The sequence below is a fragment of the Barbus barbus genome, assembly GCF_936440315.1.
Source record: "Barbus barbus genome assembly, chromosome: 6".
Lineage (NCBI taxonomy): Eukaryota > Metazoa > Chordata > Actinopteri > Cypriniformes > Cyprinidae > Barbus > Barbus barbus.
In genome coordinates, this window is record NC_136734.1 from 5,462,730 (window position 1) to 5,476,201 (window position 13,472).

The 13,472-nt window shown below is 37.2% G+C and overlaps 1 protein-coding gene across 1 annotated transcript; it reads right to left on the reverse strand.

Annotated features, from left to right (window-relative positions):
- Positions 1–4,168: 4,168 nt before the first annotated feature.
- On the reverse strand, positions 4,169–13,415 carry LOC306871205 (leucine-zipper-like transcriptional regulator 1). The gene is made up of 20 exons (XM_079418982.1): positions 12,872–13,415; positions 12,731–12,793; positions 12,594–12,650; positions 12,430–12,509; positions 12,245–12,353; positions 12,078–12,158; positions 11,892–11,949; positions 10,429–10,568; positions 9,911–10,112; positions 9,547–9,657; positions 9,355–9,447; positions 9,163–9,258; positions 8,674–8,857; positions 8,132–8,301; positions 7,885–8,041; positions 7,677–7,803; positions 7,090–7,239; positions 6,645–6,750; positions 5,829–5,909; positions 4,169–5,379 (listed from the first exon to the last, which is right to left on the reverse strand). Exons 1-20 carry the CDS (start codon positions 13,039–13,041, stop codon positions 5,263–5,265), a joined length of 2,352 nt encoding a protein of 783 aa, XP_079275108.1. The 5' UTR covers positions 13,042–13,415; the 3' UTR covers positions 4,169–5,262.
- Between the last annotated feature and the right edge of the window lie 57 nt (positions 13,416–13,472).

Sequence of the window (13,472 nt, forward strand, 5' to 3'; positions counted from 1 at the left end):
CTTACCACTGTTGTTTGATGAACTCGTGAAAAACGGAGCGAGAGAGAAATGAAAACAATAATAGGCACGAATAGATACACAAATGGAATGGAACCGCAAGTAACAAGATTAAAGTTGTGCTTGCCACTTAAATGCAAACAACAGTTTTAGATATCTCAAAAAAAAAGAAAAAAAAAATGATTTTCTCAATGCATTAAGGCAGCAGTAAATATGCATTAGGGATTCAGTCTTGCACCAGCAGTCTGTTTTTACTGCAGTCGTCTGACATCTCTGTAGCATCTGCCAGCAGGTACAATCAAACTTACCTCCATCAGCAAGCAAAGAGCTTGGTAGAAGATCTACTTGTGAGTCCCTCTGCTGGCAATGGGGGAAAGTCACCAAAGATTAGAGGTGAAGAGCTGAGGAAACATCACCTCAATGATAAACATGATAAATCGTTTCAGGAGGCACTCATTCCCTTCACCAGACATGCCCTGTCCCAGTGCACAGAGCATATTATATAGAAGATCACAGATCTGATGAATTATGAATTAGTCTTATTCTGTGTTATGAATGTTAAGGGCTTCTTCCTGTAGGTGTGCTTTTCCTGCTGGTTTCAACCCCTGTGGAACAATCAATAGCTTTAGATTTTCAACGACACAATTACTTAATGATAAGGTTAGTACCTGGATGGATAGTGATAATAAATCATTAGTATTTTTGTTTAAAAATGCAAACGTGTATCATATAATTTTATTAAATATAGGAATATAATATATACATACATAAAGATGAATATGAGACAAAACTACAGAATGTCACATTTCATTATTAGCCTTTTCAACACATACATGTTTTACCAAATAAAAAGAACAGCACTTTTAGAGTTCATCCCACTCATTGATGTATAAGTATTGGGACAGTTGAACATAAGGCAGATATAAAAGATTCAAAGCTATTATTTAGTTGCAGATCCCTTGTGCACAATCACAGCATTGAGTCTGTGACCCATAGACATCACCAGACTCTTGGTCTCATCCTTTGAAATACTTTTCCCAGCCTTTAATGCAGCCAATTCCAATTGTTGCTTGTTTTGGGGAATTTCTGCCTTTACTCTCCTCTTCAGCTGTGAAATTCATGTTCAATCAGATTTAAATCTGGAGATTGACTTGAGCAATCTAAGACTTTCCATTTCTTTGTCCTTATAAATTCCTTGACTGAACTGGCAGGGTGTTTTGGGTCATTGTCCTGATGCAATATGAAGCAGTTCCCAGTGAATCTGGTGGCATTTTCTTGAATATTGGTAGGCAAGATGGTTTTGTACCCTTCCAAATTCATTGTGCTAGTGTGATCATGCATTAAGTCATCAGTAAAGTTGAGAGGGCCTGTTTCAGAGACAGCCATGCATGCCCATGCCATGACACCACCTCCACCATGCTTTACAGATGAGGCTGTATGCTTGGGATCATTTGCAGTTCCCTTTTTTTCTCCACATTTTTGCTTTCCCATCACTTAGATAAAGATTCATCTTTGTCTCATCGGTCCATAAACACAGTTCCAAAACTCTTCTGGCTCACCTTTGTGCTTTTTTGCTAAATCTAATCTTGCCTTTCTATTTTTGGTGCTGGTCAGAGGTTTGCATCTTGCTGTGTAGCATCTGTAATTCTGTCAAAGTCTCCTGAGGACAGTAGATTGTCAGAGCATCACCCCAGCTTTCTGGAAGTTGTTGGTGATTTTACAGACATGTCTCTTAGGGTTAATTTTCACAGCTTTTATGATTTGTCTGTCATCAACTACTGTTGTTTTCTCAGCCGATCGGGTAGTTGTTGGTTGCTGGTGTCGCTGGTGGTTTCCAAACTCTTGATTTCTCCATGCCCTTTGTTTTTGCTAGAGCTCTAAATGACTTTATCTTTTCTTTTAGCATCCAAATTGCTTGCTTTTCTCTCAAAGTCAGCTCCATCATCTTCATCCTGGTTTGTGTGGGTCATCATCGATTGCAAGATACAGAATACATAAGTAATGGATATAACTGATACGACACATTCCCTGCTTTTAATATCTGAAGAATTAATGCAACAGGACACAGCTGATCACTTAGAAAGACCTGTGAGGTAACTGTCCAAATACTTATGCTCACATCTGATAAGAGGGATGAAACTCTAAAAGTGCTGATCTTCTTAGCTGGTAAAACTTATGTGTTGAATCACCCAATAATAAAATGTGGCATTCTGTAGTTTTGTCTGTCAGTATGAATTATTTTTAAGAATTAACACTCTTATTCAGCAAGGATGTATCAAATTCAACATTGATAATAAGAAAAGTTTCTTGAGTAACAAAACAGCATATTAGATTTACAATCATGACACAATTTGACCTCCATCTTTGTTCTCTTAAAAAAAGCTGTCAAACTTCATGATGGATGTTAATGAAAATAATTTGCAAACAAACAATAATAATAAAAAAAAAACCTTACCTGAACTTAAATGCCGTTATTACATTTCTAAAAGACGACTTCACTATAAAGGCTTATCTTCCCAAATCTGATGTAAACAGATCCACACACTGAAATGAAAATAATTTGGCTGGTTAAAGGTCAAGCTTGTCTGTGCTTTGAACATCATAGATAAGTTACCCTTCAGCCACAAAAGGATTTGGTGTAGTCCGTTAAAGGAATAGTTCATCCAAAAATGAAAATTTTATCCACACAGCTCCAGTCCATCAATTGATGTCTTGTAATAAACAAATACATCAAGACACTTAATTTTTTTTGTTTCCAGCAAAAATATGAGTTCTCTATCTATAATATTGCTTTCTCCAGTGAAAAAGTGGTCTCGTCTGAATCAGGAGAGAAATGTGTACAGATCAAGCATCGTTTACAACTGAAAACAGTCCAAAACAAATGCTGGTGGATTTTGATGTGAGAGGACAAAAGGGAATTAACTTTTTCCACTGAAGAAAGCATTATGGACTCGTATTTTGGACTGAAGCAACCATTTAAGATTAAAATGTCTTGCATGTGTTTAATTAAACACTTTTAACAAGACTGTTTTGGCTGTTTGGGCTCTCATTCTGACGGCACCCATTCACTGCAGAGGATCCATTGGTGAGCAAGTGATAATGCTATATTTCTCCGAATCTGCTCTGATGAAGAAACAAACACATTAACATCTTTAACAGCCTGAATTTAACAAATTTTTGGGTGAACTATTGCTTTAATTTAACCCTAACCTTTTGATGAAAATGAAACAGTAAAACTAGTTAGTGTGAAAGGGCCTCTTCAGTGAACTCTAAAATTATGCTAATGTTCCGAGACATGTTCAATCACTAACAATGCCAGATGATAGATAATAAAGACTGATCTTTGAGACTGTGTGGCCTGAGAGATGCCCAGGTGCGGTTGCAGCTCCTGGCATCATGTGAGCTTCTCTGAAAAGAATGATCCCCTTTGTGCTGCTATCCAAAACCTTTAGTTTTTCTTTCATCACCCCTGTCTCAGGCTCAGGCTTTAATGGTGTTCTGTTGAAAATTACAACGAACAGCATTTCAGATCAATAATGTTTATATTTTGTTCCAAATTGTTTGAGGACATCAATATTTTGACTTTTTAGTGAAGTGTTACACTTACCATTTGTGTATTTTCATTAAAGGTGCTGTATGTGATTTTAGCTATTTTGCTTCAACTTCATGAACTCTTCTCCAAAACCTTACACTTTTCTTACTGGATAAAAAGCACAAGTTGTTTAAAGAGCACTGGACTTCAGTGATATCTGTCAGGTAGTAGAGAGAGTTTATACGTGGTATTTGAAAACAGTCACTTTCAGCACCTTTTAATAGCATGTTAATGTACATTTACATTTAGCTGACGCTTTTATCCAAAGCGACTTACAATTGCTATATAGGTCGCACGCCTCTGGAGCAACTAGGGGTTAAGTGTCTTGCTCAGGGACACATTGGTGTCTCACAGTGGATTCGAACCCGGGTCTCTCACACCAAAGGCATGTATCTTATCCACTGCGCCATCACCACCCTTATTAACCACATCGCGCAAAGGATGAATGAACAGATACTTACATATTTGTTTCCAGCCATCGATCATCCACGGTAACTCCCCTCAAGTAATCTCATCTACATTCTCCCACTTGTGACTTACATAATATATATGCATAAGATAAACCACAAAACATTGTCTGCTGATGTTGCACAATTTATTAAGGCATATTGCCCACAGGGCCGACAGGACACTCTGCTTCATTTCAATGATTACAGTAAAGCATAAATGAGTCTTAACATTGACTGTTGTGATGATCCGCTTATATAATTATATTATGCCATAACTGCATAATAACGAGCACTGACATAATTCACGATAATAAAAGCATCACAGGATCACTACAAGGTTTAGGAATAAATAAAGTACTACCATATTCATAAAGTGCAGTAGATCAAGTCTAGGTCATATTTCATCAAATATCAAATGAAAAAATGACATTTTGCTTAAAGAATGTATATATTCATAATAAAAAATGTAATTCTCATTACTGTAATGCAAAAAAAGAATAGTTCATTATTTTTATTTATTAAAATGGTATATATTAATATTGGTAATATATATATACATAATGGACTGTACTTGTTGCTGCACTGCTGTTTATTAAATGTACAAGAATCTGAAGAAAATGAAATCAACCACTGAAGAATATCGAAAGAATTATTAAAAGTAAAACATCTGGACTCATTATAGTAATGTAGAGGGAAAATGTTCGTAACTATCATAAAAAAAAGGCACAAAAAAAATACGGGGCCGTAAAATGGGTTCATTTTCTTTATGCAATATATCTTTTTTTTTTTCTCTTTGGATTTTGAAATGAAAAATGACCTGGACATTTTTCTGTGAGATTAACCCTAATAGGAGTTTTTTTCCAAGCTTTCTTTATGTGGGATACATAATTATGTCTAATTAAACAACATTGTTGGCCGGCGACTGATTTGATGAGCACTACAAAACAAGGTTTTTGTCCAAAATATATATGCACATTAAAATAAATGTAAACGCCAGTCTAACTTTTAGCAATTTTATGATCATCCAGCATGTCTCTTGTACACAAATTTGGTAAATAAAGTCTAGGGGAACGTGAAGCAGCAAACAGAACCCAATCTCACTGAGGCAGGATTATATGGGCTGGGAGGAGGTGCTGGATGTAAAGGGAAGGAAATGGAGCGGAAGCGTAAATGAAAAAGTAAATAAAGGAAGGGCTGGGACGGGACGTGAAACAGGAGGAGAAACTATATATCAGAGCTCATCTCAGTGCACTGTTTGTCTGATATGTGGGATGCCAGCGAGTCAATGATGTCCAACAGCAGTGGTTGGCTGAGCGATCGCAGGTTGGGGAGCTTGGACACCTTCAGGGAAGGAAGGAGAACCAAAGAAATAAATGGTAAACAACACAGGCCATGCAAGAGACCGCAAATAAACAGCCAAAAAGAAACCGATAAGCTAACAGGACCAAATAGAACAGAATATCAAATATCTTTCGGGAATTATGCTCACAAAAGGCACTCACTGGCATTTAAAAATACTAGAATTGTTTGGTGTAACCAAAAGTGGGACAATTTCCACCTACTGCAGTGAATTTAATCTATTGAATAAGCCTAGATGCATATCAAACACACAAGTCTTAGATAATAAAAAAGCCTTTAGTTGTTACAGATCTCTCTGTATTAAAAAATGACTGCAGTATTGTATACATTTAATAGCTTGTAGAGGTTATCCATGTCGCACTGGTGATGTGTTTTTAGCCGTGGCGAGGCAGCCAGCACACGCTCAGAGCTGTGGTCAATAGCACACCCACCTTGGTGAACTGATGGACTATAATATGCAGGCAGTGTTTCTTCATATCCAGAGCTTGAGTCTTATCAGCTGCTTCCAAGATCTAAGGTTGAAGAAAGGATGATAGCATGTGACTGCTGTTCTTGATCATCAAATGGTTCAAATGTTACGATATTCAGTACTGTTCCAAAGTTTTGGAGTTGATAGGATTTTATGTTTTTGAAAGAAGTCTCTTATGCTAACCAAGGTTGCATTTGTTGATCAAAAATACAGTGAAAAGTTATTTGGTGAAATATGGTTGCAATTTAAAATAGTTGTTTTACATTTTAATGTATTTTATTGATGGCAAAGCTGAATTTTCAGCATCAAGTCTTCAGTGTCACATGATCCTTCAGAAATCATTCTAATATGCTGATTTGCTGCTCAACAAACATTTCTTATCGTCAATGTTGAAAACAGTTGTGCTGCTTAATATTTTTGTGAAAACCCTGATACAGGATTCTTTGATGAACAGAAAGTTAAAAAGAACAGCATTTAATATATGATGGACATAATCCATAATAGAATTGTTTAGGAGTGTTTACACTAGTTAACAACAAATCTGTGCATATTTCGCTTGTGATTCAGATCAAATGACATTTTTCACTGGAGAAAACAGTTTAAAAGTTAAATTGCTGCAATGATGGATTTGTTTCTTACAAACACGCATCTTTTGGCTTCACAAGACATTAACTGATGGACTGGAGTCATGCAGATTACTTGTGGATTTTTGGACTCTCATTCTGACAGCACCCATTCATTGCAGAGGATGAGCAAGAGATGTAATGTGAGCAAGTACCTGTAAGACATTTTCTACAGTAACGTTCATCTCCAGATTTTGCTTGCAGTAGGCCTGAAGTCTGTTGTTGGAGAAACCGTAGTAATAAGGTGCTGCAAACAGGTATCTGTGTGCTAGTTAAGGACAAACAAATAATTAAAAAACGTATAAAGCTCAGGTCACTTCAATTTAATACTATGGATTTATTCTGTTTTATTATTCCCTGATGAAAAATTGCTGATCGGAAAGTAACAGCACACCTCTCCTTAATAGCAACACTATTTGAGGCACCGATCATGTTTCTTGCATGTGGGATAAGTTTTGTCCAAATATTTGATGTGACATTTGTTCAAATAAGTAATAATAATAATAAAAGGGGGTCAAAAGCAATACAATAATGCATTGTGCGTGCAACCAAAAATAAAGATTGCATAAAATAGAGCACATTAAGCAGTAAAAAGGATACAGCGAGTCCTCTGGAGGCATGTTGACGTCCCCATAATAAATGTAGCGCAGCATGGACTCAAAGGCCTGTGTACTAGGAACCATCTCACCTATTGAAATGTTCACCTGGCCATCCTCTGGCATGAAGGAGCGGAACATGGCCTCAAAATAACTGTCAAAGAATTGAGGCAGCAATCAACTGGTAAATTATTCATAGTCAAAGTTAAAAATGTAAATAAAATAAAAAAAACTTTTTCGCTTGTACTAAATATTTCAGTATCCACTCTCAAGGCAAAATTTACAATTTTCATTAAGTTTAAATTGAAGTACTAGAATTCCGAAAACTTAAACTGTAACTAATCTAAAACTGAAAAAAAAAAAAAAAGACAACAGTTACTAAACATGGAAAATATAAAAATCAAAACCAATTGAAAATATTAATATGTACTATAATACTATACCATGTCCATGATTTACCCAATTCATTAAGACTTAAAAATATAGTATGGAAAAAAGAAAATACTGTGGAAGTCAATAGCTACTGTTAACTTTTAATACTTTAAACGCAAAGCGATTCTTTGTCAAGGCCCTGGTGACTATCGTCATTACCTTGAGCGAGCAGCAAGTATGGCCTTATGTGCAGGGCGCGGATGACCATCTAGCAAAAGGATGATGTCACAGAACTCATGACCCGCCCCCTCCAGATAAGCCTTCATATCCTGCACCAGAGACGTGCCTGAAACAAAATAATTTTTTTGGAGCCGTCCTGAAAGCTTGAGTGCTTACAGAGAAAGGACAAAGAGAAAATATGTTTAACCTATATCCACCGGCTGATCCGAATAGACTCTGGGAGGAGGCTGCTGTTTGCGCCTCACTATCTCCACGATCAGTGCAGTGGACAGGTGCTCAAACTCTTTGGTCATGATCACCTGGTTGAAGTGACTCTCCTTCACCACAAAGTTCAGACAGTGTTCCTGGGGGTGGAAATAAACAGATACAGAAGAGAATCTGACTTTCTGACAAGGACGTTTTCTGTGATCAGGTGTGTGTTACTTCAGTTTTACCTTGAGCTGGTCCAGCTGAAGTTTGTTTGCGTTTTCACACACACTCAGGACATTCTGCAGATCGACCGATGCCTCAATATACTGCACACAGAGCTGCTCCAGTCTGGACAGTTTAAAACTCAGAGCGAGTTTATAAACATCCATGATCAACAGCACATCCTGGACATGACCTGTTGAGACATGAAGAATTCAAATAGTGCTCTGAGACACTCTCTGTGCCTTTTTATTCTACAGAAGACCTATGGAAGCCCGTTTCCGCCACAGACTAAAAAAAAAAAAAAAAAAAAAAAAGGAATTGAAAACTTTTCATCTCACAATTTTTGAGTTTATATCTCATGATTCAGACTGTTCTTCTCATAATTGCTAGTTTGTATCTTGCAATTCTGAATTTTGTATTTTGCAACTCTGAAAAGTTCTAATTGTGAAATATAAACAAAGTCAGAATTATGAGTTAAGAAGTCGTAATTGCTTTTTTACTTTTTTTGTGGCAGAAAGAAGCTTCCATAAATCTGAAGATAAACAGGTGTTTCTGTGTAACTTACCTCTACGTGGGTACTGTATCTTATCCGTGTACAGGAACTGCATTAAAACCTCAAATGGTTGCGCGTCTGCCTCTCTGATTGATACTTCTAATAAAGGAGGAACTCTTGAGGCCCTTCCAGAGCTGTCCTTCTGACTGCCTGAGCTAGACTCCTCACTCTCCTCATTGCATTCCAGTTTACTCTTCTACAAAAAAGAAGTTTACATTCTGATTAGCCAAAAGGAAACGCTTTTGGTCAGGAATTTGCGTTCCTTATGAGAATGTACATAAAAAAAAAACAATGCAAATTAAACATCTCTAAAAACAATATATATTTAATAAAATTTATTAAAATAAATAATGTCACAAACCACACAATTTGGCATTAGGGCAAATATGTACATATTTTATTTCTAATTTATGCCTAAAAATTATGACTTTTATTATAAATTGTGCACCTTTAAATGCATATACACCTACAATCAAAAATAGAAATGAAAATTAAATGGACCTGTTTCTGTCGATCTCTCGCCTGTAGAATCTTCTTACGGAGACACTTACAGCGAGCTGTTACAATGGCAATATGACCCAGGACCTTCTCCTCCCTCTGTAAACAGAAACAGTTTAGAAAAGGAGATTTATTACTAAAACTAAAATGTAGCCAATTATTCAGAATGACAGTGTGTATCCAGGACAAACTAACCTCCCCCAAGATAAACTCTACATCACAGAACTGACGGTTTTCCCACAGTTTGCCATAGTCCTCATGAAGTGTGCACTTTGGATAACAAGAAAACTAGGACAAAAGGTAATTAAGCAAAGACCAGTTAGAATAATACAGTATGTTCAGTTGCATTAGATGAAGCAGATGTATTTCTGGAGGTCAAGTCCTCACCTGAAACCTGTACATTTCTCCACTGCGCACATTATTGTCCACAGTCCCCCCAAAGATGTACATGGCATCATGTATAACAGCCGCTGCATGGAACAGCCTCCCACTTGGCATCTGAGAGAAATTAGAACGACATCTGATAATTATAGATTACACACCACAAACCAAAAGGTAAACACTTTTCCCCAAAACTACAGGGAAACTTAATTCAAAATTAAAACATGCACAATTGGGTCATGGATGCTTATGATGTTGTTATGAATTAATCATTTGACAGCACTACATCAAACATTTATTTTCAACGGGTATTAATAGATTTGTTGTAATAATGTTAGCCGGTGTCAAATTCCTCTGTATTCTCTCATACCTCACTGTCTGTGCTGGGCTGAATGACCTCCCATGTCTGTGAGTCCACATCATAGCAGTGCAGTTCATTGGGTAGAGTGTTGTCTGCCGCCCCTCCAAACACATACAGGTGACGGTCAAACGCCACCATGGTGTGTCCGTAGCGTCTCTGAGGGGGCGGAGGGGAGCCACGCAGTAAGTGCTCAGTCGGAATACGGGTCCATCTGAAGAAAAAAAAAACACATTGATAATTAATTTTAAAAAATGCATCGTTCCTCTTTATGTAACATGAAACTGAATTGAGCTGAATAATGACACTACTGTCTTCTGTAGAGCTGCTTTATAGGTGAAACTGATCTTAGTTCATGATTGATGAACTCTTCCACAATGACTTTATTTTTATTTATTACTGTGAAGCTGCTTTGAAACAATCTGTATTGTATAAAGCGCTATCAAAATAAATGTGACTTGACATCTTCAAATTTTGGTTTGCATATTACACAAAATGATATTCATCAATGTCCTCTCTCCCATGCTCACATGTGGCCTTTGAATTCAAACTGAAAGAGGTTGTTGGTGATCTTAGCTCCACTTTGGCCAGAGAAGACAAACATCTTATCCTGACATACAGCTACTGGGAAGTTACAACAGGAAGGTGGGATTTCACCGCTTTGTTCAATCTAAAGGAAACAAAGAAAGCGGTAAATCAGAAACAATCCAACATGGTATATGTTCATTGGCATTATATGCTGGCTGTTTTCACACACTGTGGCCGCACAACTGTTCAAACACCTTATAAATGTGATTTTGGCATAATAGGTCCCCTTTAAGGTGAACACAAACCCTTAAGTAAAAGTTTAAAGGTGTCATATGATGTGATTGCAAGTCTTCCTTTCTCTCTGGAGTGTTACAAGCTGTTCATGCATGAAGTTGCAAAGACTAAAGTCTCAAAACCAAAGAGATATTCTTTATAGAAGTCAAGACTTATCCACGTCCCCCTAAAACAGCTCATTCAAACACACCCCCACATGTCTACGTCACGGTGTGGGGAGTTTTTCATGTCCTGGAGACACTGTGTTTCGTTGTGAAAGCAAAACTACTTTGTTTGGGCTTCCAAAAGAGGACACAAGTAATAGAAATCAGTGGTTAAGTTGTATTTACAACACTGTTCCAGAACAGTTCAACCCAAATATTAGAGTGTGTACAGCGCATTTTACAGAGGACTATTTCCTGAACCTGGAAGAGTAACGTTAGCCTACAATGCTGGCTTGCACAAAGGCTGTTTCTATAAAGTGGGGCAATTTCCAACTTTGCAAGGACAGTCTGACGCTTCTGACACACAGCCTGTAAGTATGTTTCTGCTACTGACTATTCAAACGGGAGTTTTGAGCAGTGTAGATTAGTGCTTGTTGTCTGTCGTTTCTCGGATCACAAATGTAGACAATCAGAGCACGCCTCGCTTCTCAGAATGATGAGCTTTGTAAAAATCAACGCGTTTCAGAAAGGCGGGGAATATTCGAGCAACAATAATGTACAGTATGTGGAAAATAATGTGTTTTTTAACTTTAAACCACATAACATTGCATTACACCAAATACACAAAATGACCCCTTTAAAAATCAAATAACAGCCCTGCATCTTGAAAAAAAAATAGATTTGCAAAAAAGGCATAATATTAACTAATTTGATTATACTGAGTTAGAAAATGCCAATTAAAACTTTGCATCATGGATAGTTTTTAAGAAATGTTCAAATAATGCAGTTAATGTCAAATAACTTTACAAATCTGTCATTTTCTGTTGCTGTTTGGATGCTGACACCTACAGATTTAGCAGAAAACATCTGGGTCGTGTTTACATTTTCTTCTGTTACTGGCCATAATTCTAAAATTGATATCAGGGTTAGGCATAAAATAATGTCTTCAGAATCATTCATCCATGTGAAAATTGGTGTAACAATTAGACAATCTGGTTTTTGAATTACACTTATGCAAACATAGTCACCTCTTCCCAGAATGCCTGCTCACGATCCTGAAGACTGATGGTCCACATGTCATTTAGCCTGTTGAAACAAAAAAAAAGTAACATTTCAAAACTCCCTTAGTTTTATGTTGAAATAGATTTGATGATGTCACAACACATTTATATTTGCCATTCAAAGCTGTGTAAAGATTGATATAATAGACTTGCCTGGCATTTCCATCATATCCAGCAAAAATCCACAGTTTGTCATTATAAACCGTTGCTCCATGAGCTGATCTGGCAACCAGACTGGAACATAAAAAAGAAAAAGTATTAAAAACAAGTTTGTGTGTCAGACAGGCTATACCACAATTATGAGAATCAATATGATTTACCGTCCCTCCACCTTCCATTCGGTCCACTGCCCAGTGGCAAACTTGTACTCAAATAGATCATTTTTGTTTTTCAAGTTAGAGTTTGAATAGATGTCTCCAGTGTAGCCACCTAAAATACAAGCAAGAAAACATGACACACACACAGGACAAGAAAACACAACATTGAAAGGCACACTGAAACCTACCAAACACAAACATGCTGCTTCCATACACAACAGCAGAGTGGTGGTATCTTGGTGCTGGTGGGGTGCCGGTAGTAAATGCCCTGTTTAATGACATAAATCGATATAAGAGGCTACATAAAACATATTTAAGCACATTAACCTTGCGTCTATCATACAACACTCACCGACACCACGAGCAGTCCTTCACGTCAAACCGCAACAAGTCATTAAGCATGTTCTTGCTAAAAAGAAATAATCACCCATATGAGATCCTTCTGTGTGTTTTAGAGTGTAGGAGAAGTAAGGGAAAACAAATACACACCCATTGTCTCCTCCAAAGACATAGATGGCATCTCTGTATGCCACAACGGTGTGTTTGCTACGCCTGCAAGAAACAAAACTCAGTTTCACTGAAGAAGTCAATGGAGAAAAACTGTTGTAAATGAATAAATAAACAATGTACCTTGCACCCACAAACTCATCACATGGTGGCAGCCTCCTCCAGCGGTGGACAGTCTCAAAAGGCCCGAAGTTGAGTGTCAAATACTCAACACTGTCAGAGCAGCTGTGGTCAAAATCAACACTGGGAGCAACTTTGGATTTACAAGACATGGCTCCAGGAAACCATGACATCCAATTCACATCTAACAAGGTTTAGTCCAGCCGAAGGACCAAGTTTAGAACAAAAAAAATCTAATTTGTTTGCAAACTGTCTGACTGTTTGATCCGTTTCAGGTTCATCTGAATCATGTTGCCCAAAAGATTATGATTGTTTACAATCTTACCTTTTGTCTGACTAGCTAGTTAACTGTGTCTGATCATCTGCCACGGTTTGTAATCATCTAAAAGCTTAATAGAAATCCTAATATAAAAAGAACGTGAAATATCAAACTTCAACGCGTCGATAGAATGAAATAATATCATGAAATACATATAAATAAGATATGCATCTCTTCCAGCCTTTCTGATCTAAACGTCAAGGGAGGAGACGAGACTACCTGACATGCGCAGACCTGCGGCTTTGAATGGAGGAGAGCACACTAGACGTCATTAACAACATAAAA

Coding starts and splice junctions, on each gene's coding strand:
- LOC306871205 (XM_079418982.1), bottom strand. CDS start 13,041: ATGTCATGGTTTCCTGGAGCCATGTCTTGTAAATCCAAAGTTGCTCCC. Junction 11,950..12,077: donor GGATATGATGGAAATGCCAG/GCAAGTCTATTA, acceptor TTGTTTCAACAG/GCTAAATGACATGTGGACCA. Junction 7,240..7,676: donor ATACTTGCTGCTCGCTCAAG/GTAATGACGATA, acceptor ATTCTTTGACAG/TTATTTTGAGGCCATGTTCC.